This window comes from Hydra viridissima, unplaced genomic scaffold (assembly GCF_058129835.1).
Source record: "Hydra viridissima isolate aposymbiotic clone 2 unplaced genomic scaffold, HvirCarnegie_v1 scaffold_7, whole genome shotgun sequence".
In the NCBI taxonomy this organism is placed as follows: Eukaryota; Metazoa; Cnidaria; class Hydrozoa; order Anthoathecata; family Hydridae; genus Hydra; species Hydra viridissima.
The window spans coordinates 11,879,547-11,904,979 of NW_028324306.1; the positions used below are offsets into that span (position 1 = coordinate 11,879,547).

Below are 25,433 nucleotides of genomic sequence, written 5' to 3' on the forward strand. Positions count from 1 at the left end.
TAAGTGTTTACATGCATTTGACATCAAACAAAAAACTTGATAATCCAGGTTGTCTTATGTTATCAAGTATCTTAAGTCAACAAGATTTTGAAATGAAGACAGAAATCTCTTTTCCTTGTCTAGCATTGTTGCAATTCCAAAGAAAAAGGAAAGAGACATGATTTTATAAATCAGCCCCTTTTTTTTTTTTTTACATGACAGTGCTCATTTTTTCTGCTGAAATTTTTTAATGAAATTCTATACTATTAGGAAAATTATGTACTTTCGCTGAAATCATTTAATGGAATTATATCCTATTGGAAATTACTATAGGGCTTTTTTGAATTCCCTCTGTAACTGAAGAAGAAGTTAAGGACTCATTTACACAAAGGGATTTTACCACACATTTAGTATCATTTATATAAAATGACTTTCAGCAAAATTATATAAGGCATATAAAATAACAATTTCTGTAAAAAACTTTACTTTAAAAATATTAAAATATTTAATGTGTCGTAGTCGTGTGACCTTTAGCCGTTCTCAACCGTTTTAAACATTGGCTATTACTCAAACTTTTACAAGAAAGCAAAGGAAGCATGTTTCGTATTTTCTGGAAATTGTTCAAAACATCATAACAAAGCAGAAAAATTTCGTAAAGAATACGCATGACTTGCAAAAAAAATATGTTATTTTTTTTGCAAGTCATGCATACTCATAATGACTCAGGATTTTATGAATCTGTTTAAAAGCCAGCGCTAAATATGTTCTAATCAACTAAAATTTTAAGAAAGAAAAAAAAAGAAACTGCTTCAGCAACTACGGACAAAAGGAAAAAGATGTCGACTTATGAGAGGGAAGTTTCTGTTAAAGTTTATTATGTTGAAAATCAACAGAACAAAGAAATTCGAAAGTTTACAGTCGAAACACAACTGGCTGGCAATTACGAATACATTTTAGGAAAGATTCGCCAAGTGTTTACAGATTTGTTAAGAAAAGATCTTGAGTTATTTTATCAAGGTATAGTGTTAAAGTGTGTAGCTACGTTATAATTTATATACTAAAGTATTAATGACATAGTTATGTGCTGTTAAAATATACATGTAATACCCTAGCTTTATAGGCTACTAAATAAACGAGTTTAATTTTATCTTTTTAAATTTAGATCTAGAAAGTGATTTCATTTCGATCTCATCTGACATTGAACTGCAGCAAGCCTTTGAATGCATCAATAACGGATGCCTTAAACTTTATGTCAAAGGTATATAAATAGGTTATTTAAAAACAAAACACTTTTAGTAAGTTACAGCAAAGATTTGTTCCTTGCTAAGCTAGTTTTTTTATGTAAAAGCTTTGAACAAACTTATGTAATATGAAAGTAGTAAAGATAGTTGTTAAATTTCCTTTTTAACTTGCTTTTTCTTTCTTTTTCTTTTTTTTTTTTTGAGTTTGTTTTTTATTTTTTATTGTTTCAGTAAAACTCAGTGAACCAAGTGTACTACAGCAAGAACATGTTGGAGTTTTGTGTGATGGATGTGACTCCAAAATTTATGGCTCTCGATTCAAATGCACTCAGTGTTATGACTATGACTTATGCTCTGTGTGCCAGCAAAAAGGAGAACATCCGTTAGACCATGAAATGCTGTGTATTACTGTACCACGTTTGTCTAAGCGTTTATATTACTGTCAATTTCCGTTTTCACATCATTTGGGAAGAAATACATGCAGAGGAAGAGATAGAAAAAGATTTAAGAGTTGTCCTTTTAAAGGTATGAATAATAATACTGCAACAGAAAAGAATACTGATTCTGAGCAGTGCTTCAAAAATTGCCATTCTGAAGAGCAAGCTGCAAATGACAGTTCATCGGATCAAAGGTGTTTTGAAGAGACGATAAAGCTGTGGATGTCAATGTTAGGTCTTGATCCTGAGATTGCTTTGAGAGGTTGCCAACAGTCTGCAAATCCTGATCAACCCAAGAAGTTTAACTTTCGTGAGAAGCTAGAGGAGGTAATAAAGCATGTAAATGAGGCATTTGGAGTAGATGCTGAGCTGATGCATGATATGGCAAAAGCTTTCATGAGACAATGTAATATTAATTGCGATGAAGAATGTGCTAGAGGTGATGAAAAAGAAAATGCAGTTGCATCAACTAATGAAGTGTCTGGAAAAAAAGAAGAAGTAAATCAAGCAAGTTCTTTTGAAACAAAGGACTTTACCATTGAAAAGCAGTCCAAAGCTGAAGCTGAACCTACTGATGTAGCACAAAATTGTATGAAGTCACCACAAGTAGTTGCAAACAACATTTTAGAAGCTGTAAAACCACAAACAAACCTGGTTGATCCGCTGCCGCAACAGACTTCTGAGTTGCAGCAGGGTGATCTACAAAATGGTCTTGGTAAATTTATTGGGCAGCTGTTTCCTCAACTTGTAGCTCAGCAGGTAGAGTTAAAGTTTAATATATAGCTAAAATTTGCAAAAAACTTATATATATTTAAAATACACTGAAGCATGTTGCTGTTGTTTCATATTTTTTAAATTTATTGCTTAAAAAATGTTTTACAAATTTTTAGCCACCTTCAAATACACCCAACGACTTTATTTTTGTGGAGAAAGAAAGCAATAATCAGAAAGAGTCAAAGCTCGAAAAATCTCTTCGCCAAATGGAAGCAATGGGTTTTGACAACGAAGGTGGATGGTTGCGCCAGTTATTGATTTCCAAAGATTGCAGCATCGATAGAGTACTTGATGCTTTGAGTCCTGCTAAATAAATAACTTTGTTTATCCCAATCCAGTTTATTCTAGTCTAGTTTTGCAACTTTAGACTTTAAATGTATTTATTTGTAATTTATCCAAACTTAAAATGTATTTTATTTTTCTTTGATATGTTGAACGGCATGTAAGCTTCTATCGTACTGTATATAGCACGTGTTAGTAAGCGGTTGTAATGTTTTTGGTGAGCACATGAAAATAAAATTGGGTGTATAAAAGTCGTGTTTTTGATTAAGTTTAAGAATTGGAAAATGTTTGTAGCAGGTGACGAGAGTTAAGAAAACTTACTTCTAATACGAAGTAACTAAGTTGTCTCTAACTGTTGCTTTACTCGAACAATGCTTATAAAACCCTCGGTTAACTCGAGCTTTTACCTCTCTAATGATGCTTTTTTGACCTCAAGGGAATACTTTTGTAAGCTTCACTCGAACTTTGTTCGAGACATAACATTTAATCGAATAACTGATTGGATTGCAAATTACTGCTTGAGACAAATCGCGTGTTTCTACCTGAGGATAAGTATAACTATTACAGTCAGAAGATTGAGGCATTTAAATCTTCCAAGAACTGGGACACCGAAAGTTTATTCTCTTTTCCATCATGTTCCTCAGTTCATTTCTAGAAATCACTGTTCTTTGGGACTCTTTAGTGAACAAACAACCGAGGCAATGCATTCCAACTTTGCTAATTATCGGCAGCGATTCAAAAGGGACCAAACTCATCCTGATTACAATCTTCAACTTTTGCAATGTGTTGTGGACTTAAACAGTAAACATATGTGAATTTATCTGGAATGACAGAAATTGTAGCATCAGAGTGTGTTCTTTATACATGCTATAATGAATTGACCAGAATAAAATTCCGTTTGTTACCTTTATTTGTCTGTTTCATGCTTTGGCTTAAAATTCATGATATGGTTAAAACTTACACCCTAGTATAGTCATGTACATGATTGTGGTACCAATGTTGCAAACAGTTGCTGTTTCTACTAGTAGCAATAAAAAGCTTCTCAATATAGAAAAAAACAAACAACATGTTAAGTTTTGACTAAATCTAATCTGCGAAAATGAGAACTATGGACCAAAAACTTTGAATGTGAATATCTCGCTCGGACGGCCATTTTTGATTTTGAAATTTCTTGTGGTGAACCTTGTACCCATATACTATTTACCCCTAAAAGGATTTCCAGGGGACATGAAGTTGGTATTAATTGTCATTTTTACAGGGTGTGTGTAACTAGAGACTACAACTTCAATGTTGCAACCAACGGATCGAGGAGCGTTTCGTTCATTAAATGCCATTATCTTGCTGTCAAAAGTGCTATTTACACAATTGACCAATTAAAACCTCTACTGAAGCTATTCATACTTAGTATAAGTCTGTAAAAAGTTGCCACTTGTATAAAAAGCGTTGTAGTTTCACTTACATAAGATTACAACGACAGTATTAGTGAATATTTCGTGGAGTACTGCTTTTGACAGTTAATAGTTATGAAGCTTTTGATATTTCACACAAAAATAGTTTAAGAGTTGTTTTTCTTTATGCCTTAATAAAGCAAATATTGTTAGAGCAATAACTACGATGCCTAATGATTGTTCAACGTGTTAGCTACATGCCAAATAAAAACGGATGTGGTTTGTTTACAAGCTGCTTCTTTTGTGAGAAAATTTTATGAGAAAATCAAAGGGAGAATTTTTTTGAGGAAGAATTTAAAAAGATTTTTTTGAAAAAGAGAAAAGGATGGTTTCAAAGTTAAAATAGTTCTAATGTAGAAAGTCTTTTTGGCCACGAGTCCAAAGGTAGTAAGAGAAAATATTTGAGTGACTTTGATTACATAATATTATCGGTATTACAAAGATTATTATTTGTATTTGTAAATACTAAAAGGATATATTCATGAGATAAGTTGTTGAAAATATTTATTAAGTAATGTAATTAAGAAAAGAAAAACCAGTGGTAAGTTTTATCGTTTTGTATAGATTTCGAGTTAGGCACCATTACTGTTGTTACTACATGCATTAACATTTTCATTAAAAATCTTCACCTTTCTCGCACTCTCTTCCCGCGCTACTCAAGAACACTTCCCTTACATTGTTGACCCCATCACACTATTGCTTCAAAAGTAACCGCGCCACACAAAATCACAAACCTTGCACTATTCCTTCACTACTCTTACATTTTTGTCACCCACACATCTCTGCGCTATACTAATTTGTGCTACTCATAAACCCCAGTCCATTACAGAATCTCACACTCTACGCACTTAGAAAACCCCGCTCTCACAACAATATCACCTTTGTTGAACTTTTTGCTGTGCATATTCTCATGCAGTTTTATCAAGCCATTCGCTATTTGGTTTATATTCAATGCGTCAATTTTCATCGATTTTATCATAGTGTTTATCAACTTATCGCTCTAAATCACATAAGTGTAGGCATATGTCAGGCACATTTCTGCAGCTCTGACTCCGTCGTTTTTCTAAAATAGGATTAAGAAAACTTGGATCGATGGAGATGATTCATTTTTAATTTAAGGATTATCACAATGAAAAGTACAGCCAATCTTTTATGTATATTTAAACTATCCAAATCCTTAATATGATGTCCTGAAAATGAAAAAACAAAAACAAATCTTAAAGATAAAATTCTCGCTCCTTTATTTATTGTTTATGAAGATTTCAATATGACGATTGTGATTGTATCTTTAAGTAGAGAGTCACTTGTTGTAAGCCTAAATAAAATTGAGCTTTGATGTAAAATCCATTCTCTTGTCGATTAAGTGTATCAACTTTTGTTCAGTTTTTTAGAAACTTTATTAGAACTTTATTGATTGTCACCTTTTAAAATCACTTTTGTTGTTTAATTCAATTTTTATAATGAATTTGCTTTTACCTTTAAGGCCGGTAGTGATAATGTGAAATTCTAACTAATAAAGTAATTTAAAATGGATTGAAAAATTACCAACACATGAAAGCTTACCAAAGTGTTTGTGAACTATACCACAGCATTGTGGAGCGTTAATTAGTTCGATTAGTCCGCCGATGTCATCATGCTCGATTTCTTATTTGTGAAGAAAATTACGGTAATGATGTGTTCTTTCGAAGAAAAATAATTTTAAAAATACTTTTGAAACTAAATTAAACAAGTACTTGTGGTATGTAACATTATTACAACAATATGAAACAGTTGACCCTATAAGATTATATGGGATTTTAACCAGGTTTTTGAGTTTGCTGCACATTTGTAACAATATGAGACAAAGAGTTCAAGACACTTAATAACTAACTTTATAAACAAAGTTTTGTATTTGGACTTTTTGGGAAAGTGGAACTTGTAGCATGATTTGGCTAATATATTCACACTATTTTGCTTTTTCAGCATATCTTAAAAAACTTACAAAACATAAATTTTTATCAGCATATCTTTAAAATGCCATTTCAATAAAAAAAAGCGTGATTTAGGATAAGAGCTTTAGGAGATAAGAGAATAAGGAGATATTTAGAACCTTCTTAAGTTATCGTTAAAATTTCTTATCATTTAGAACAAGAGTTTTTAAACTTGTTAAGAAGTCTAAAAGTAAGTAAAAAGTTCACCAAAAAATGTCGTTCTGTTGCTTTAGTAAATAAAAAAGCTTTCTTAAGCATTAAAATTTACGGATTGGAGCTCCCGTATTTAACTTATTCGCAGTTAAATTGATTGAAGAACTATTCGTGTTAAACTCTTGAAAAAGTTAATAAATGTAGATTTTTTTTCCATAAATAAACGTTTTTTTTTTCCCAAAGTATACTTTTATCTTTCCATTCAACTATATTTATCTCAAACTTTGATTTTATCTAAGCTACCAAGTGGAAAATACTTTGTTGCGATACCTTAACATTCAGTTTTACCATAATTTTTTTTTTTAATGTAAATTAACATTAAAAAAATTGTTTGGAAAATGATTTCAAATTGTGCAACTTTTTGTTTTCTTCTTCATTTATCACTTACAGACTGAAGTGTAACAACTATGGTGCACTCTTGTATAAATGGCACGAAATATAGTGTTCATAAGATGGTTTCGTTTTTTCTTTTATTTCTTAGATAATTCTTTTTATTACAAAAAATTGCTCTTACAAACAAAAAAAAATTAGCTTAAAAAAAACAAACAAAAAAAAAATATCAATTTGGTTGACTCTTCCATTGCTCAACTGTTAACGTCTTCATTTCAAATGCATGAATCGTGGGAAGAATATCTTTCAAAATTTCATTAACCAAACGATGACGCTGCAGTAAAGTTTTACCTTTGAATTCTTCAGATACGATAACGACAGCATACATAGAGCCACAGCCCCCTGACTTGTCAATAATCTCCTAAATGAAAGTCATTAATTTTCTTCCGAAATTATCAGCAGATTATTTTAACGAAAGTTATTTAAATAATCTCTTGAATCCAAACTATTATCTCCATAAGGTAAGCGGATAACAAGTTATTGACATTCTTTAACATTTTGTTTCCTAAAGAAAACCTCAGTTTTCTATATAACATGGGCTGTTAAGAAAAAATTTCGTAATGAGAAAATATTTAGATTAAAATTCAGAATTCATCTCGAATTCTCGGACATCTCGATAAATTTAAATTCTTTTTTTTTTTAAAAAAAAACAAAAAAAACAAAAACAAAAAATATTCGAAAAAAAGATTTTAAATAACTTGCTAACACCAATAAGCTTACAAAATGGACTGGATCCAACTTCTCTCTTAACAAAGCTTCGATTGCCTCAGCTGACATGTTTTATTTTTCTGATTTACCTGACAAAAGAAGTCTGTAAAACTTAAATTTTTCTATAACTTACAACAACAAAACTTTAATTCAATGTCTCATTTGCTATTTTATCCCACATAAGGTTTATAACTTGAAGGATATAATTAGAACTTCGTTATGCTTATAAAGAATTAAGAAGGAAAGTGAGTTTTTAGGATGATTCACTAAGGAGTTATTGCTCTAAGGATAGTTCTTACTAGACAATGTATTTTCGTAAATAACACTTTTCAAAAAAAAAGAAGCGAACTTTAACAAAAAATGTCATAAAAAAAAAAACATTTGTAATTTGTAAAAATCCGGATCGATTAGACTTATGTAATTTCACAAACGTTTAAAATGGATTTGTTAGTTGTAAATCCATCGCCATCCCCCTCAGTCTCTATTAATGATGGTGCTGAGTCACACATAGGACAAAGTGAATTTCTCACATCTGACGATCTCAGCCACATAACTAAATTATATCTTTTTCCAACTGATATCGGCATTGCGCCATGTAGATGCTGTCCTCGATGCAATACACCGAAGCTAAAACGATGCTCCACTCTCGTAAATTTACTTGACTTTGTCTTAAAAAAACAAATGTAAAATAGTTTTATACTAGTCTAAATATCATCGTGAATATTTCACCAACTCTTTAATAAGCTAATTTTAAAATTCAGACCCATAAAGAATATTTATATTCAATAATACTAGACTATTTTTTAGAACGTGGAAAACATGGAATCAAATATCTTCTGAATAAGATAAAGCAGTTTAACTAAGTTAGCTTACATTGCGCATACCATTGAAGAATAATTCACCATCTTTAAAATCACGAGTTAAACAAATGTTAATAGTAGCTTCAGCATTGTCGTAATGAAGACTCAAGCCTGTATCGTCTGGTTCTTCTTTTTCGCAATCATAGATAACCACAAATGCACGATGTGAATCGAAACCAGAACTTCCTACCCAGTTTGGATATAACATTGAAAAAAGAGGATTCAGATACTTTGTCCTGAAGACATCAAAAAAGTTTTCATTGAAACCAAGTTCGCCTAGAAGAATCTTAAAAAAAAAAAAAGAACAATCGACTGAAGATGTTTTTTTAACAGATAAAGTGCTTGTGATGAATCTGAAAAAATGAATCATTTATGACATAAAAATTTCCTCCAAAATAATAGATTTCGTTTTTAAGAAAATTATGTTTTTAAGAAATTTTTTAAAAAACTCTAGGCAAGTTAAAACAATTTTGTAGGCAAGTTGAGAATGTAAAACTTTCTTACTGTAATGGTTTCCCAAGTTTTCTATACAGAGTATAATTGTTTAATGAGCTGGAGATGGTCTGAATTAACATCATTTTTACATTTCTCTTAACTCCCCACAACAGATGTGGAAAGGAAAATGGCAGAAAGAAAAAAAAAGATATTTTATTTCTTCTAATTTTCAATCACAGCAGCTTTACCTGGTGTCAATTGTAGGTTTTATACGAAGAGCTTAGTTTAGTGCTCAATAAATTTCAAGTTAACTGAAAAATTACTATAGAGTAATTAAAAATTGTAGCTATTATTTATTTGAAGTGACAATTTCTGAAAGGTACAGTGACATAAGATATATTAAACCTACAAGAAGTAATTTAGCAACTAATAACAGAAAAAAACATACTCCTGATGTATTCATAGTATTAGGTCTTCCTTTCGGAAGACTAGTTAAATTAAAGTTGCTGATCTCTTCAACAAATGTTTCACAGAATTCTTCAGTAAAAACTCTCAAAAGGAATATTGTTGAGTCTATAACACAACAAAAATTGTTCAGCATAGCACAGTAGTAAAAGTATTTCAAACATATTTAAAGAAGTATTTTAAGAAAATTACCATCTGTCTTTAAAAGTTTGCTGATCAATCCCTCTCTTGTGGCTGTTGGCTGACAGACATATTCAACCACACTTAAAAAATCTCTGTGTAGATATTGTTCCTATAGAAATCACATCACTATGATTTAATCACCAAGATAAACATGATAAGAATGTTTACTTTTGTGATTGCCATCATTATTGTCATCATTACAATCATCGTTTTTAGTGTTTGATAAAAATGCACCTTCAAATTATAAACATCTCTATGGAGTGGAGTGTAACTGTTTTTGATTAACTGTTTACGGAACTTTGAGAGTTTTCCATTCTCTTTTCGCTTTTCTATCTCAGCATGTATCTAAGAGATTTAGCAATAATAAAAACTTTTAAAGTTTAAAGGTCTTGATTATAGTAAATCAATTATAACTACAGAAACAATATTTTTGTTTACCTCCTTCAAAATACTATTGATCTTTTCATTTTCATAACCATGTGCTAAAAAAAACTGTAATAACAAAAATTTAGAAAAATTATAACAAAAATGAGTTTCAGCAAAAATGTGTCTTCTAAAAAACAATAATTCCAGAGTTTACTTTATAGTTTATTTCTTGTTAAACTGAAGGGTTGAGAGTTAAAATCTATAGCAAGCATATATTTAGTAAAATTCAACTTTAAGTCGTGTGATTAAACCACTTAAAAGCAAGTATGAAAATTTTAATGTGATTAATGAAACTAAATCCACAAGATTACTTTATCATATATACTTCATATACAAATATAGGATAGCAATTGTCACAAAAAAAACTACCTGCTTGTAATCATTTTTGAATTCTTCATCTCCTTTGTATGTGAAATGGATGCCACAAGACTTTATAAAAATATTATTTGTTAAGTAACATCTGCAGATCATCTCAGTATTGCCTGCCATTTTCAAAACCTTACCTTTCAAATAATGCTTTCAGCCAGCTCATAACTATTTTGAAGTTTCTGAATTTATTTCATGCAAATAGAATCAACTCAATTTTTATTAGAAATCTTGATCTTAATAAACAATCTTAGTATATTCTTGGTTCAAATCTTTTAGCTGCAAACAAAAGTAAATGTAAGTATATATTTGCAAATGACAACTGTTCTCATACTTGTTCTCACAATAATAGAAAACAAGAATGAAAAAAAAAATAATAAAAGAAAAGTTAAAAATTTTGTTTTTAGTCTGGGTAAAGAAACCAGAATTATACACCTTGTGTCCATTTAAATTTAAATTGGACAGAAAAAGAGGATCTCTGCACAACAGTCAGTTAAATATATTTTAGATAAAAATACAAAAAAGCCAATGTATTTGACAAATTGGAATGCAGTTTTGAATAAGTTAAATGCTGACTACAAAAACAAAGTTTGAAACTATAACTATCAGAACAATAAAATGATAAATAGTAAATAAAGAAAAACTAGAAAATTTCATTTTATTTTATATTTCCACAAAAATAATTTAAAAACAGATTATGAAATGGTATCTACATCATCTGAACCAATAATTTTTTCAAAATCACTTGAAGTAATTTTATTATTTTTTAGTTTCTTTAACAATCTGCCCTCTCTCATCAACTCTTCTATTTCATTATCTTGCATTTCTTCTTTCAACTTCCTCTTTCTTTCAAGTTTTTCTTTTCTATCTTTTTTCTTTTCAAGTTTTTCTTTCTGTTTTGACCATTTTACACTTTTTTTATGAAAAACTTTCACATCTTCTTTATGGATTTCTAAATTAATTTTTCGTTGTTTCTCTCTAGTTTTGTCTTTGTAGGGGATATCTGCATAATTTATTTCCATAGGCTGAAACCCCTTTAGATCCTTGTTCTTTAATTCTGGCATTTTAGGTAAATGAAGCAAACCAAAAGATACAGCTAGTGAACATATATCTAATTCTTCAAACTGAAATATTAAACTACATTCATGTTTATGATAGCATTGAATAAATGATACAAATGCACGAAGCCCTTTTTCATAAAGTTCTCTGTCCTTTGAGACAAGTTTCCTTATTTTAGATTTTATATCTGGAATTTCCTCATCCAATCCAGCATACTCAACAAGAGAGCACTTTTGATTAATTTGAACAAAATCTATATATGAGCTTTCATTTGGTAGGAGAAATATTAAAGCATTGCCCTCATTACCCATTCTTGCTGTGCGTCCACATCGATGTACAAAAGCTTCCACATTACTTGGTGGATCAAATTGAATAACCCAATCTACCTGAGGTATGTCTATACCTCTAGCCATTACATCTGTACACATTAGAACACCTAATTTCATGCTATGGAACTTTTCAAAAACTTTATTTCTTTTTTTTTTCATATGACCATGTAGTGAAACAACTGGAATTGTTTTTAATATTATAGATAACAGTTTTGAAAAATAATCCACTGAGGCACATGTATTAAAAAAAACTATGCTCTTTTTATCTCTGTGTAAACGCAGAAAAGCAACCAGATTTTTTAGCTTTTCATTTGGTTCTGATATAAAATAATAATTTTGTAAAGAATCTGGAGTGCGACTGATTTCAGTTAACAATTTTTTTTTCTCTCTAACCAACACTTGAACAGGATTTCGTAACCCAGCTTTGATAAATGATTCCACTTTATCAGTTTGAGTAGCAGAAAAAAGACTAGTTCGTCTTTGTTTAGGTAAATAATGAAATATTTGTGTTAGAGCTTGTTCAAAGTTTGATTGTGACAATAAACGATCAGCTTCATCTAGAATTAAAATTTCTAAAGATTTCACTGATGACTTTAAGTCAATATCTTTATTTTCAAAGAGTGCTAGAAGTTTACCGGGTGTAGCAATAACAATATTGCCACCAACTTTATTGAATGTTAAAATGTTATCCTTAATACTTTTTCCACCTACAAAAATTATCTGTGACAGATTTGCTTCTTTGGTAAAATATTCAAGCACTTTGCTGATCTGCTGAGCAAGCTCCCTTGTTGGGGTGAGTATGATGGCACCAATATCAAAAGTCTTCAACTTTTCCTCTCTGTTGATTAGTAGTTCGATAACTTAAAACAATTTTTGGTAAAAGAGCAAAAAGTAAGAAAATTAATTCTAACTAAAAATATTTCTTAGTAATTGTAAACAACTCAAATAATTTCAATTTGACACTAAAATCTTTTTGTTTGCAGCTAAAGTGATTTAAGGAGCTGCTGATTGATACAAGAAAAACTATCAAATGTAAAATTGATTAATTTGAAATTTTCTGCAAAAAAAAAAAAAAAAAAAAAAAAAGATTTGAATGCTATTGATTAGTAGAGGATTGATTAGAGAAAATTTTCAAATATCTAGTAAAAATGTTAAAACACAACCCTCAAAAATTTGTTCATAAATCAATGTCTATAATATTATAAGTAAAAATTTTTTTAAAAAATATTTGAAAAAATTGAAAAAATGATCTGTAACAAATGTAAAGAAAAAAACAACAAAAAAGACAAAGTAAACAAAAGAAATAATTGTATGCATTTGAAAAAGATTACAAGAATTATAAATTACTACATACTTGGTACAAGAAAAGCAACTGTTTTTCCTGATCCTGTCACTGCCTCAGCTACTACATCTTTCCTAGAAAGTATCAATGGAATACACATAGCTTGAACAGGAGTTGGTTTTGTGAAGCCAAGCTTTTCAATTGCTTTAAGAGTTGCTTCATTTAAAGGATGAGAAATGTTCAATGTTTTAAAGCTGTCAACCATAATATTAGCTAGACCAAAAGGTAATAATGATAGTTAATACAACTGAGTGTTATGTATGTCAGGGGACAGCAGGGTAAACCTCAGTATATTACTTTAGGTTCTATGGTTTGATAGAATGAGATTGAGCAATAAAATCGAGGTCAGAGTGGGATAAACATTTGATGATATGGGTTATTGTAATATTGAGAAAAATATCATTTTAAACTTGCGTTTCAAAAGCCACACTGCTGATAAAAGTATAAATAGTGATTAAAAATATAAATATAAAAATTATATATATCTGAGTTGTACTTTAACCAAAATATCTCATATAAAAGATATAAAATTTTATTAACTTCCAAAAAAAAGTAAATGACTGGTCTCAAATTCAAAAGCAATTCTAAACAGTAAGTGACATATCTAAACACTAATAAAATTGTTTACATCATTAAATATTTTCTAATAGAGTAATAAATATACAAGTATACTATGCCAACAACTAAAAGTTCCAAAGTATATATGGGAATCTCAATAAATTTACTTTCATAAAATTTCAGGGTTTTTAGAATTTTATTTCTTTCAAACTTTTGTAAAAAAATACAATCAAACAAACTGAATAATAAAAATTTTGGCTAATGTAGGTCTAAAAGTAACAATCAGTTATAGGAAGATCTCAAAAAACATATAACACCTAACCAAAGTCTAAAAATAACATGACATAAGCATTCTTATAAAAAAACAGGTTCTTAGTCCTTTTTCATGTCCTCTGCAAAAGAATGCAAAAAGGAGAAAAAAAAAAAAGAGAAATAAATTCAAACCAGTTTATTTAATAATTTGCAGACTTATGTAACAACCTTTTAAAAATAACAAAATTACATTAACAGCTTAAACAGCACACAAAATGCAAGAGAAGGGCATAACTTAGATTCAGATCTAGGAACCAGCAACTGGTGAATCCTGAGGCTTCATTGTCCCTGGTAACTCAGGAGGTAACGATACTGGGATTATGTTTAATTCTTCAAAATCCATTTCTAAATTTAATTTAGAATAGCACATATAAATATATACAGGTCATTCTATGTTAAATCATCTTAATGAGTATATTATGTAGAGGAAATGATTTAGATACAGTTAACCATGTCAAAATAATTGTGCAAATTTTTTTTTTTTTTTTTTTGGTACCTTTTTTTGGTACCTATTCCAATAATTTCAAAAGTTTAATTGCAAAATTATTAAACATGAAAGTGATTTCAGGTATCTCCTGCAGATAAAAAAAAAAAAAAAGTTAAATTTAAAACTTAAAGTTTTACAGGTTTGAATTACATATGAACCATTCTCAAATATAATCAACTAAGTCCACTTAATTGATTAGGTTCAAGAATGGTTTATAAATTTCAAACAAAATTTTTTATGCAACTTTGTTATTTTTAAGTAAGAGCATAACAAAAGATTATGCAACAGCGAAAAACTTTTAGTGAAAACAGATTTTTTTTAAGAATATTTAAACATTTTTGAAAATGTTAAAATATTCTTAAAAAAATATTTTACTTTTTGCCACTCTTTTCTAATCTACTTCATCAACTCTTTTCCCGTGTGCAGTCTAAAGCAAAATATAACTTTCCTTTTCTCAGATTAGTAAAATTTTGTTATTAACTTATAAAACAGGTTTCTAAATTTAAAATCAAAATTTCAACCATACAACCAGCAATAATAAATGCAAAAAACTTAGATTGCAAAATGTTGGAACATTTTTTAAAAAGTTTTGATTATGAAATAGGTTTGTTGAGACATTTCATGAAGCCTCAATAATATTTTTTAATGCATTTATGTTTCTGTAAGCATAGTTCTAAAAATTTGATATTGAGTTGATATTGAAATTATGTTTCTGTTTAATGACCTTCTTACATGAAAATTGACAATAAAATCAATTTCAATTATTGGAGATACATGCTACATGAAACAATTGTAGATTAAAAAATTTAGTGTTTTTTCAAAATACCTTTTTTTATAGCAAATCTTCAGTAAATCTTCAGTAAATCTTTAATAACCTTTAGGCATTTGGTGGAATATTGATTCATTCAAAACCATACTTTTAATGTATTTTTTTTACTAAAAATCTTTTTACAATTTCTGATATTAAAGCCTAGATTCTAAACTAGTCGGTAAAACTATTGGCACAACTTTTTTTGCCACAGATTATTGCATCTGTATTAAAAAAGAGCAAATTGGAGGATGATGGGTTAATTTGACTAGTTTAATGTTAAAATTTAAAAACTACTGAAGAAAATCTTCAAATCAGAAAAAAATTTAAAAGATTAAAAGTATATTAAATGTAAAACAATTATTTTAAATTATAAGTTTGTACCAGATATTCTATAAACAAGACCAATTAATGCAGGAGTCTGAGGTTTTGTGGTATGCATTGTCAAACCACATTCTGCAACAGTTTTATTTTCATCCAATATACTGTCCTTATAAATTAGGCGCATATCATCAGCAGACTTCTTCAAAAGGCTTGCTAACATTGATTTGACTTCATCCACATAGGTTGTTTCCTTAACATCTAACATAATTGCTGTTTTTTCACGCTTTACCATAAGAAAGACCTCCTAAAGTTAAAAAAAAAATCAACATAAAATAATGTGTTGCAGCTAGAACTCATTTCTAATTGGTTCCAGCTGCAAGACATAATTGCAACCTTAAAAAATAAAGTCTAACAGAATTCAAACAGAAATTTAAAAATAATTCAAATAATAAATTACTGATATTTTTTTACCACACTGCTATATACTATAGTTACAGTGTTTAAAATTAAGTATCAGGTTTTTAACAAATAACTAATAGTAAACAACTTCTATGCCAATTTTTTAAGATATATTGAATTTTCTGAAGAAAATTAGAACAAAAATAGAATCCTTTATGTATTTAAAACAGAAAAGATTTGGTGTGGGAAGCTTATAATTATACATAAATTTTTTCATTTAATTGAACAGTTTTAATTGATTGGAATGCTGTAAAATGTCTTAAAGGATTGAAACAAAATAAGAAAGGCAAGATACTGCTTCTTTTTTTTTTTTTTTTTTTTTGGATCTTATAACAAATACATTGTTTTAAATTCACTTTTTTTCAATTGACTGATATAGAAGTTTGTTATTTGTTATTTATTTGCTACTACTCATTAAAAGTCATAAAAGTGCTACTTATTTAAAATCCAAACCAGTAAAACCAGTAAGAGTATGACACAGAAAATGATAACAAAAATATGAGTATTAGCTGAATCAATAATATATTATTTTTGCAGCAATATAAAATCTTAGCTAAAAAGTTTTGTCTGTAATTGGTATATAAGATTAAAGCTTTTTTGTGGTTTAATCCTAATAATTTTTTACTCTTTTTTTAAATTTTAAGATTATTTACTGTAAATATTTTTAAACTATTATAAACATTTTTAAAATTGCGATGAATGAGAGATTTGACCAATCAATAATTTTAATTTCACAAAAACCAGATCTGGTTGATTATATTCTATAGGATCCCAACAAATATAATATTTTTTATGAGTCTAATATTATATTTAAAAAAGACTCTTCAAAAGTAGGTCAACCTGAGTCTTAAAAGAAGCAAAATTAAAGATTTAAAAAAAAAAATTATTTGATTTTAATCATTTTTGTAAAGAACAAATTTAGGTTTTATCTATAATAATTTATTATGAGATGATCTTAATTTAAAAAAAATTGTTTTTGAAATTGTAATTTCACTCATTTTGAGATCTAGATTGACATACTTTTGAAGAACTTTTTTTTTTATTATTAGAAACTTTTATTATATAGAAAACATTTAGTGACATTTTTAAAAAAAGTTGTTTTCATTAGCACCCTAATACACCACCTAAGATAAGACATCTTTAAGATGTCTTTAAAAAATCTAGACAACTTAAAGATGACTTAAAAATGTCATATATTGGGTGGGATACTACCTATTTTAGATACTCTAGATGTAAAAAATTTTGTTTCTAATTTTAAAAAATGTTAAAGACACTTTGGTTAGCATTTTGGATATAAAAAATGGTTATTAGAAAACGAAGCTATACTATTGTTTATAACAAAATTGGTTACAAAGTGTTTAGCTTATTAAAATTTACTAATTAAACAACTTGATTATATATTGTGTTTTATGAATTTTTTTATCAACTGTAGTTAGAAAACAGTGGACTTTAGTCTTCTTGTTGCTTTCTAAATCAGATTAAAAATACATTATGTAAAATACAACTGTAGTGCTAGAGTATGTAGATTGTAAGCTTACAAGGTCATTTTCTTATTTTTCTTTAGAAACTTTCAGCCAGTATAACTTCAAGACTAAATCTTGTTTCAGTCATAATTATCTAGAGCAAAACTTTGTGTTTAATATTGAAACATGAAATTTTGTGTAAGTAGCTGTTTTTATGAGATGTAAAAATACTTGAATATTAGCCAATTAATTTTAAGTTAAAGGCTAAGTGGGCTTAAGGCTAGAGATTTACAGTTGGTCTATTACAAAAAAATTGTTAGCATTTTGAAAATAAAAATTGCAAGAAAAAATTATTTTTTTAACATGCAGCTAATATTATTTTCAAAATATTTACAACTAATTTTTCAAAAATTAAGATTGAAACATAAGATTTAAATTTTTAAAACTTAAAATACGAACTATGCAATGTGTTACCAATAATTTTTCTCAGTGGGACTATTTGTAGTAAGACTTAGGCTATAGACACCCCAGCCTCCGCCTTAATCCGGCCCTGTAGGCAAGATTTTAAAAAAATAAAAAAAGATATTTCAAACACTGTCGAATTTTTATAAAAATTATAAAACAGTCTTTATATTATACAAACCATGAGTTTATCTTTTATTTCCTTGGAAATGACGTCTTCTTGACAGAAATAAAGCTGAATTATTCAGACCTTGTGAAACAATACATTTTTTTTTTTTTTTTGGTTTTTAAAATTTAACGGAATAAGAAATTTCTTCAATCGTCTATAATGGCAGCTTTTAAGATCAGAATAGCAGTTATTGAATAGAATCCTCAACTAACTGTCAATTTAATAGATTTATCTAAACTTTATACGTCAATATTTATTTTAAATAATTTTCATTTAGATTTAGGTGATCGATGCTAGAATTAAAAATATCGGTATGCCGAATTGGGTATAAACTTCCATCTCTAATTCCTCTGCTTTCTTTGTTCAGACTACAATTCCCACTCCAACCTCTCTATAAAATATTTACGCTGTGCCCAGAAATTAAATGTCATTTATTTTACTAAGCGCTTAATTAACATGCAGAGGCTGTATATACATATTCCTTGTGCTAATGACAATTGGAGCTGACGTTTAAAAAAGGGTGCATATATTATTTCACCGTAAATGTGTATGTTTTAAAACAATGAGATTTTATACACTAGTTTGCTCCAGGTAAAGTTCAAAATTGTAGAATTGCAATTAAAATTAATTACTTCGGAGTAAGAGTTGATTTAGTGTTATACCAACTTTTGGAGTTCCAAATGTTCTTCCAAAATCTTCATCTGAAGATATAACAGCATTAAAATAAATGTATTTAATCAAAAATAAAAATGGCTTTAAGCAATATTCGAACGGCGTTACATTTTTTTGGGCGTTGATTTTCTTTTGAATAAAATTTTCAATTGCCAAAATTTTTTTTTTATAAAATACTGTGACGCAGTAAAGAAACTACATAGAATTTTAAACTCGTAGTATTTTAGCAAAGATCAAATTTTCTCTTTGTATAATTAACATCATATAGCATAAAGCCCATTAACAGGAAAATAAAGATTCATCATCGAAGTCTATAAAAATTAAAATTCATTTGCTTTCTTACTGCAAACTATAAAGTTTGTTTATTGTAAAAAGTAACCAGTTGGCTTCTATTAGTTTATGAAGAATTAAAGCCAGTTTTGAGAAAATCTTGCTCAATTACCGGGTTTTACTCGATGTTAAATTTAAAATAAGTTGTGTATATCCATGCTCTATTTCAAAACCCGTAAGCGCTTTCACGCAAGGATATTCTAATGAGATATTCTTATCAAAATATATTTGATTCATCCCAGTAACATGAATTGTTCTGTAGCATAACATTAAATATTAAGAAGTCATTCATTTAGTTACCTAGGTAGTGTAACAGTCGCAAAAAAACAAAAACGGTTTTAAAGACAAACCGTCCTGTTCAGCGTCTTTTATGTTTAAATAAAAAAAATCAAATAGCATCAAGTAAATATACTTTAAATCTTTATTATTTGTAGATTATTATGGCAGAGTTTTCGGTTCTTTTTCGAAAGAAAGATGATGATTCGGACTCAGATATTCCATCTATTTCACGACGTCGCCTCATTTTTTACGACGATTCTTCAGACGAGGAACAACGAAGACAACATCAACCAAAATCTAAAAGTAAAAGCATTATCAAATCGTCACCTAATCCAATGTCTCATCAGCGAAACGAAATAAAGCCGAAAATTAATCATGGTTTACCCAGATGTCCAGTTTGCAAAGAAATATTAGAATCAAAAATAAAAAGAGTTTTTAACATGCCAGCCAGTTCAGATGTATATTTTCCTTTCTTAGAAACAGGCGAACATGAAGTAGGAAAAGAGCCTACTAAGGTGAAAATCTGCTATCCATGCTACGAACACCTTCTATATCAATGGAGAGAGTATAACATGTTACAAGTACCGCATAAAAAAAGAAAGTATCACGACAGACGAGGTGGGATTATAATGATATCTATCCGAAATAATTTTCTTCGTGCAAGTAATGTATAAAAGTATTTATGAAAATTTTAGAGCAATGATATTACATGTCCCTTTTTAAGGAAAGTAATTTTTAATGTGACTAGAAAATACTAAAACGAAGTTTGTTTTTTGCATCAATTCGAAAACAATCGAACGAAAAAAAACCATCGGACGAAAACCATTATAGTTATCAACTTAGTACTCGATAATTATGTTTTAAGTAAAGAATTAAAAGCTGAAATTTTAGAGGCTTTTTGTATTTATTTTAATTAGGTCCATATTTAATAGCTAACGAAGTTTCTATAAGATCTTATGTATGTGATGGTATTTGTTTTAAGGTATAACTTTTATTACCATTATAAATATAGAAATATATTAACTTTTAGGAATGACTATAAAATCCCCGGTTGAAATAAAGAGAGAAATGGAAAAAAAGATGGCCAACGAAATACCGGAGGATCCGCTAGAAAGCGAAAATCGAAGTGCAAACAGAAAAACCGACGAAAGAAAAGAAGAAACAAAGTTAAGTGAAGATTCTTACAAAAAATTATATGAAAGTGACCTGAGAAGGAGAGAAGAAGAGCTTTTACGCCGAGAAAGGGAAGTCTTATTCAAAGAAGAATTACTTAGGCGCGGTACTTATAACCAAAAGCAAAGTGAAAACTTAGATGGCTCATTAAAAAATACTGCCAATGTAACATCACAAGATGTTCCAAACATGACCCGAAGCAAAGACAACAACGAATCTAACGGCGACATTGACCTTATTTTAAAAGACATTCATTCGCAGCTTGAACGCGTCGAATTTAATTCTAATGCAAGTCTAGAAATTGCTAAACAAGAAATAGAAAACTCAATAAAAATATATACGGATAAAATCAAAGACCAAATGTATGAACTGAAGGTAGAAAATGACACAGTTCGAAAACAAGTTATGCGCATGCGTAAAGATATTGCAAATCTAAGAATTGAAATTGCACCAGGTATAGAAGAAACTTATGAGAGGAAAAGTAACATTAAAAATAAAAATCCAAAACCGTCATTCCGTTGAATATTGTCACAGATATAAATATAATAAATATATTTAGCACATGTTCGAGTGTTCGAATTTTACTTATCTATTGTAATTAGATAGGTACATAGGCCTTTACTCGTCTTCTAATACTGTAAGAAAATACGACCTCATCACGATGACACGAAGTGCTGATATATCAATTCTAAGCGTAAAATAAAACTAGTGTTTACATAACACAGGATAACATTCGCAGCACGTGTACAACATTTTTAACCGCAAAAGTACCGTAGTGCCTTATGGCATTCTATAATATTATAACCTAAAATCTAAATTTTAGTCTTTAAGTAAATTGGCATGAGATCTAGAAAGATGTTAGCAAAATAAGTTCTTTTAGCGCGTGGCAAGTTATGCTGCGCCAAAGTGTTTAAAACACGAATCAAAGTGCGCATTATAATAACTTAACGTTTTAGGTTTCAATGTAGGGACCGGAGACCCGAACTCGAATCCGGGTAGTTATTTCGGGTATTTTCCGGGAATAGTATATTCGGATAATTACCCGAAAGTTATAAAATACTCGTTTTTTTCTTTAAATCGGATAATACCCGATTGTTTTTAATACCCGGTACTTGATACCAGTAGAATGCCCGTAAAAATACTCGAAGAAGAAAAAATACCCGAAACAATTCAACTCAATTCATTTATTACATTGAATTACAAAGTACAAAAAAAATTGAAATATGCACTGAAAAAGTTCAAATTTCAGCATTAGCAAAATAAGAAGTAGCCTGGCCATTTTAAAATTGAAATTTCATCTAGTAATTTACTGTTGTCCTTCATGAACACTAGCTGCTCCATTTACATATTTATATATGACTTGAATGTTAACATCTTGTATAAGAGTGTATGTTATATTAATAAGAAGACATCAAATAATACATATTCTCTAAATACAAATATCAATTTATTATGAGAAATTTTCGCTGGATTATGGTTACCAGCATCTTATACAAGATGCTGGTAACCATAATCCAGCGTGAGGCTCTTGAGATACAGAGGCACCAATGTTCCCCTCTAAATGGCGGTATTAATCTTGATAATGGGTAATTTGTAAAAACTAAATTTAGGACACCATTTTTCACGTGTTTAGGTAAGGATAAAAACGAAAGAAGCCATTCAACTGCTGACGTCAGTTAATTTTAAACCGTTTTTAGTAACTTAAAATATTTTTACAAACTGATGATGCTAGTAATCATAATCCAGCGAAAATTTCCCATAATAAATTAATATATATATCTTTATAGAAAAGACCTTACAAATAGCCATAAAAAACCGGCCTTAAAATAGGCATAAAATAAACAGAAATATTAAAATGAAGTTTACATACATACCTACATACCAACAAAAATACACACACACACACACACACACACACACACACACACACACACACACACACACACACACACACACACACACACACACACACACACACACACACACACACACACACACACACACACACACACACACACACACACACACACACACACACACACACACACACACACACACACACACACACACACACACACACACACACACACACACACACACAACTTTATAGAAAGACCTTAAAATAGTCATAATTAAATTGATAAAAGGAAAACCTTAAAATAGTCATAAAAAATATAAAACTATTTTACATATTTTAAAGAAATGTTATGATTAATGTACGATATCCGATTTTATTAACAGTTTGGCGAGTAGTTCCAAAATAGGGGTAGTTCTAATGATCGATTAACAAAAGCAGGTAGTTTATTATGTAAAAAAGTAAATAAAACTATAAAAAAATTTATTTTACTTACTTTTATATTTAAAAAGTGATAGCACAAATAAAAAAAACTGTTGAGAATTGAGTATCAATTCCACCTGCCCCCATGTAAGTATTAACTAATTAAAAGTTAATACTCACAGGGAGTAGATGGAATTAATACTTACATGGAGTACTAGTTCCACCTACTCCATGTAAATATCATTTTTTAATTAGCTAAAAACTAATACTTAGATGGAGGAGGTGGAACTATTAAATAGAAATAAAAGCGATATTAAAAGAATCGAAATAAAATTAAAATAAAATTTAATATAGCAAAAAAAAAAAAAAAAAAAAAAAATAACAAAAATACACAATCGTGCGAAAATTTTGGTCCGATGATTAGGTAACTTTATTACCCGATTTTCGGGTACTTCTACGGGTAATACTGCGGGTAGTTTATATCGGGTAATACCCGACCCAAAGGCTAGGCTATTGGGTACCTAAACTTATTAAAATTGTCCGTCTACGGGTACCCTCGAGAATTCGGGTCGGATTTTCGTTGCCTATTTTAATGCCATAGATTACCATTAAGGTACTTTTGCACAAAAAAAGACACTACGGTACTTTTACAAATTAACGCAAAATATGAAAACGCTTTCTCTAATAATATTTATACAATAGCTAAAATCTAAACGTCATACAAATTCGTAGAAACTAATTATTTTACTAAAACATCAATGAATTACATGCGTATTAGTTATAATCTAATATATTTATATAACTCCTATTTACATATTTCACAATTTCACTTCAAAATTCAACAATCTATTTAATGTAAAGAAAACATACAACTTTTATTCCAACGGTGGTACACTATCATCATCAGTAAAATTCTCAAGTGCCTTTAAGTGTATGTGATTTGGAAAATTTTTCTTCCTGCTCATAATTTTATTAACTTCACCATTAGCAGGAACGCAAATATTGTAAATGTCTGGCACTTTTTTCTCTTCAATTTCTAGTTTTTCAGATTTTATATCTTTACTATTGTACTTTTTATTATCATTTGTTGTCACGTCAACAAATGGAGCAGAGATTTTGTTCCCAATCTGATTTTTCTTACTTCGGATAAAAGCTTCAGCTTTTGGAAGGGTCAAAACTAGACTTCCAGTAACTTGAGAACGCTTTGCAGAAGTATTATCAGGACTTACAACTTTATCAAAAACCAGCTGAAACACTTTGCCTTTTAATGTTATGCGAACATAAGAGGGCTGCACATTAACATCAATTAGTGATGTGTCTGAAATGTTTTTTTCCATAAAGTAAATTTTGTCTGCTAACCAACACAAGACTTTATCATAAATATAAACATAAACAACCATTCGATAATTTAAAAGATATATAATTTACCTAAATGTTTGTAACAGGCCACATCAAGTATATATTGCCCATTTTCTTCATCATCTTCTAATTTGAATGCTAACTGAGGCTGATTGATATTCAGTGGTCTTCCTTCATTGTTAAAAAAGTGTACTACCCGCTTAGGAACATCTGAACTAGAAAACTTGCTCTTTTCCTGTTCTTTTTCCTTTTCTTTTTTTTGTTCTTCTGAATATCTGTGAGCTTCAAGACGACTTTCTGGAGTGTACTTACAAGGTTTAGACCAAAAATCTTCTTTATCTGTCTATTATCAGTTGCAGAGAATTAACACAAACATTAAAAAAACTCAAATTAAACATTTTAAACTAATAAGCAAATAAAAAAGAAAAAAAAAAAAAAAAGAAAAAGAAAAAAGAAAGTGTTTAAATATGAAAAAGCCAATTTGTCTACCACTTTATTAAGAGAATCTGTTTGATGAAAAGAGTTCTCTTTCTTTAAAGCATCAGAACCTTCCTTCTCTTTTTTATCTAAACATTTTTTTTCCTGTTGCAACATTTCACATTTTAATGCAACAATATTTTGTAATGCTAATATTTGTTCTGTTTTAGAAACTTCTTGTCCATCCAAATGAGTTATTTGAGGTAGTACTGCTAGAACATACTCGCGATAATTCATAAAATCTGTGCAAGGGTTACCTGTCAAATAGAGACTCTTCAGAAATACATTTTTTTGGAGACATTCTACACATGTTATCTTCACAATAAAATTGACAGTAAGATCAAGTTTTGACAAAGATTCACAACCTTCTAAGTTTTCGATGAGTGTAATGTTGTTAAGAGCCAGATTTAAATATTCCAACTTCTTTAATCGTGATAGATTTTCAATTTTCATTATTAAATTTGATTGTAAATATAAAATTTTTAACTCCCTGCACCATTTATCTAAGTAGTCAATTTTTTCTATGTCAAGCTGATGCAAAGCCACCTCTTCCAATGTAGATAGTTCACAGTTATTGTGTTCAGCTCGCTTTCGAATAAGATTTTCAGTTATAAAAACCATATTGAGTCTATTCTTAACAATTTGTAGGAGATTAAATGTTATTTAGACTGAAATCTAGATTCAAGCTGTTTGGGATTAATTTAAAAAACATATTTACTTAGACAGAATACTAGAACTATAATAAACAAAACTAGTTAAATAAAAATAAAAAAAATTACTAGTAGTAGCTACCAAATTTTTTTTAAGAATCAGTTTCTGATTTTTTATAAGTTATTTATTTTATGATTGGTAAAAAATATAATTATACTATCTAGAACCAAAATTACAACCAAATGTTAAAAGTAAAACTTAATAA

The 25,433-nt window shown here is 29.1% G+C and overlaps 7 protein-coding genes across 12 annotated transcripts; 2 read left to right on the forward strand and 5 right to left on the reverse strand.

Annotated features, from left to right (window-relative positions):
- Positions 1–178: 178 nt before the first annotated feature.
- On the forward strand, positions 179–2,964 carry LOC145184170 (uncharacterized). Its single transcript, XM_080059784.2, has 4 exons — positions 179–996; positions 1,142–1,237; positions 1,452–2,416; positions 2,548–2,964. Exons 1-4 carry the CDS (start codon positions 816–818, stop codon positions 2,743–2,745), a joined length of 1,440 nt encoding a protein of 479 aa, XP_079915910.2. The 5' UTR covers positions 179–815; the 3' UTR covers positions 2,746–2,964.
- Positions 2,965–6,797: 3,833 nt separating this feature from the next.
- LOC145184050 (bolA-like protein DDB_G0274439) lies at positions 6,798–7,609 on the reverse strand. Its single transcript, XM_080059606.2, has 2 exons — positions 7,455–7,609; positions 6,798–7,095 (listed from the first exon to the last, which is right to left on the reverse strand). Exons 1-2 carry the CDS (start codon positions 7,509–7,511, stop codon positions 6,904–6,906), a joined length of 249 nt encoding a protein of 82 aa, XP_079915732.2. The 5' UTR covers positions 7,512–7,609; the 3' UTR covers positions 6,798–6,903.
- A 110-nt stretch (positions 7,610–7,719) lies between these two features.
- Positions 7,720–10,709, reverse strand: LOC145184046 (2-oxoglutarate and iron-dependent oxygenase domain-containing protein 2-like). 3 transcript variants are annotated; one of them, XM_080059601.2, is made up of 7 exons: positions 10,181–10,709; positions 9,824–9,877; positions 9,620–9,730; positions 9,395–9,494; positions 9,186–9,310; positions 8,316–8,588; positions 7,720–8,110 (listed from the first exon to the last, which is right to left on the reverse strand). In XM_080059601.2, the coding sequence occupies exons 1-7, from the start codon at positions 10,298–10,300 to the stop codon at positions 7,856–7,858; spliced, it is 1,038 nt and encodes a 345-aa protein (XP_079915727.2). In that variant the 5' UTR covers positions 10,301–10,709; the 3' UTR covers positions 7,720–7,855. The 3 variants fall into 3 exon arrangements, 2 of the variants coding, with proteins under 2 accessions (XP_079915727.2, XP_089949110.1); XR_016454101.1 differs by having other exon boundaries at positions 7,792–8,110; positions 8,807–9,310; XM_090092984.1 differs by lacking the exons at positions 9,186–9,310; positions 9,620–9,730; positions 9,824–9,877; positions 10,181–10,709 and having other exon boundaries at positions 9,395–9,521.
- A 119-nt stretch (positions 10,710–10,828) lies between these two features.
- On the reverse strand, positions 10,829–13,384 carry LOC145184039 (ATP-dependent RNA helicase DDX55-like). Its single transcript, XM_080059587.2, has 2 exons — positions 12,920–13,384; positions 10,829–12,425 (listed from the first exon to the last, which is right to left on the reverse strand). The coding sequence occupies exons 1-2, from the start codon at positions 13,110–13,112 to the stop codon at positions 10,873–10,875; spliced, it is 1,746 nt and encodes a 581-aa protein (XP_079915713.2). The 5' UTR covers positions 13,113–13,384; the 3' UTR covers positions 10,829–10,872.
- Positions 13,385–13,642: 258 nt separating this feature from the next.
- Positions 13,643–18,631, reverse strand: LOC145184049 (elongin-B-like). Of its 3 annotated transcripts, none has more exons than XM_090092986.1 (3): positions 18,582–18,631; positions 15,457–15,700; positions 13,643–14,122 (listed from the first exon to the last, which is right to left on the reverse strand). In XM_090092986.1, the coding sequence occupies exons 2-3, from the start codon at positions 15,686–15,688 to the stop codon at positions 14,025–14,027; spliced, it is 330 nt and encodes a 109-aa protein (XP_089949112.1). In that variant the 5' UTR covers positions 15,689–15,700; positions 18,582–18,631; the 3' UTR covers positions 13,643–14,024. The 3 variants fall into 3 exon arrangements, with proteins under 3 accessions (XP_089949112.1, XP_089949111.1, XP_089949113.1); XM_090092985.1 differs by lacking the exon at positions 18,582–18,631 and adding an exon at positions 17,962–18,115; XM_090092987.1 differs by lacking the exon at positions 18,582–18,631 and adding an exon at positions 17,793–17,926.
- Positions 18,632–19,267: 636 nt separating this feature from the next.
- Positions 19,268–20,977, forward strand: LOC145184629 (uncharacterized). Its single transcript, XM_080060355.2, has 2 exons — positions 19,268–19,848; positions 20,261–20,977. The coding sequence occupies exons 1-2, from the start codon at positions 19,392–19,394 to the stop codon at positions 20,923–20,925; spliced, it is 1,122 nt and encodes a 373-aa protein (XP_079916481.2). The 5' UTR covers positions 19,268–19,391; the 3' UTR covers positions 20,926–20,977.
- Positions 20,978–23,326: 2,349 nt separating this feature from the next.
- Positions 23,327–25,314, reverse strand: LOC145184310 (dynein axonemal assembly factor 11-like). 2 transcript variants are annotated; one of them, XM_090093735.1, is made up of 3 exons: positions 24,530–25,314; positions 24,110–24,383; positions 23,327–24,032 (listed from the first exon to the last, which is right to left on the reverse strand). In XM_090093735.1, exons 1-3 carry the CDS (start codon positions 25,136–25,138, stop codon positions 23,557–23,559), a joined length of 1,359 nt encoding a protein of 452 aa, XP_089949861.1. In that variant the 5' UTR covers positions 25,139–25,314; the 3' UTR covers positions 23,327–23,556. The 2 variants fall into 2 exon arrangements, with proteins under 2 accessions (XP_089949861.1, XP_079916069.2); XM_080059943.2 differs by having other exon boundaries at positions 23,327–23,999; positions 24,530–25,311.
- Between the last annotated feature and the right edge of the window lie 119 nt (positions 25,315–25,433).

Bases quoted from the DNA above. Each gene is read 5' to 3' on its own strand.
- LOC145184170 (XM_080059784.2), top strand. From the start codon at position 816: ATGTCGACTTATGAGAGGGAAGTTTCTGTTAAAGTTTATTATGTTGAA. The intron at 1,238-1,451 runs GTATATAAATAG...TTATTGTTTCAG, and splicing joins CCTTAAACTTTATGTCAAAG to TAAAACTCAGTGAACCAAGT. The intron at 2,417-2,547 runs GTAGAGTTAAAG...ACAAATTTTTAG, and splicing joins CTCAACTTGTAGCTCAGCAG to CCACCTTCAAATACACCCAA.
- LOC145184050 (XM_080059606.2), bottom strand. From the start codon at position 7,511: ATGTCAGCTGAGGCAATCGAAGCTTTGTTAAGAGAGAAGTTGGATCCA. The intron at 7,096-7,454 runs GTAAGCTTATTG...ACTTTCATTTAG, and splicing joins AGTTGGATCCAGTCCATTTT to GAGATTATTGACAAGTCAGG.
- LOC145184046 (XM_080059601.2), bottom strand. From the start codon at position 10,300: ATGGCAGGCAATACTGAGATGATCTGCAGATGTTACTTAACAAATAAT. The intron at 9,311-9,394 runs GTAATTTTCTTA...GTTGTGTTATAG, and splicing joins CAAACTTTTAAAGACAGATG to ACTCAACAATATTCCTTTTG. The intron at 8,589-9,185 runs GTATGTTTTTTT...TTTTTTTTTAAG, and splicing joins ATACTATGAATACATCAGGA to ATTCTTCTAGGCGAACTTGG.
- LOC145184039 (XM_080059587.2), bottom strand. From the start codon at position 13,112: ATGGTTGACAGCTTTAAAACATTGAACATTTCTCATCCTTTAAATGAA. The intron at 12,426-12,919 runs GTATGTAGTAAT...AATTGTTTTAAG, and splicing joins AGTTGCTTTTCTTGTACCAA to TTATCGAACTACTAATCAAC.
- LOC145184049 (XM_090092985.1), bottom strand. The intron at 14,123-15,456 runs GTACAAACTTAT...AATTAAATTTAG, and splicing joins TCTTGTTTATAGAATATCTG to AAATGGATTTTGAAGAATTA.
- LOC145184629 (XM_080060355.2), top strand. From the start codon at position 19,392: ATGGCAGAGTTTTCGGTTCTTTTTCGAAAGAAAGATGATGATTCGGAC. The intron at 19,849-20,260 runs GTGGGATTATAA...ATTAACTTTTAG, and splicing joins AAAGTATCACGACAGACGAG to GAATGACTATAAAATCCCCG.
- LOC145184310 (XM_090093735.1), bottom strand. From the start codon at position 25,138: ATGGTTTTTATAACTGAAAATCTTATTCGAAAGCGAGCTGAACACAAT. The intron at 24,384-24,529 runs GTAGACAAATTG...AACTGATAATAG, and splicing joins CAGATTCTCTTAATAAAGTG to ACAGATAAAGAAGATTTTTG. The intron at 24,033-24,109 runs GTAAATTATATA...GTTGGTTAGCAG, and splicing joins GGCCTGTTACAAACATTTAG to ACAAAATTTACTTTATGGAA.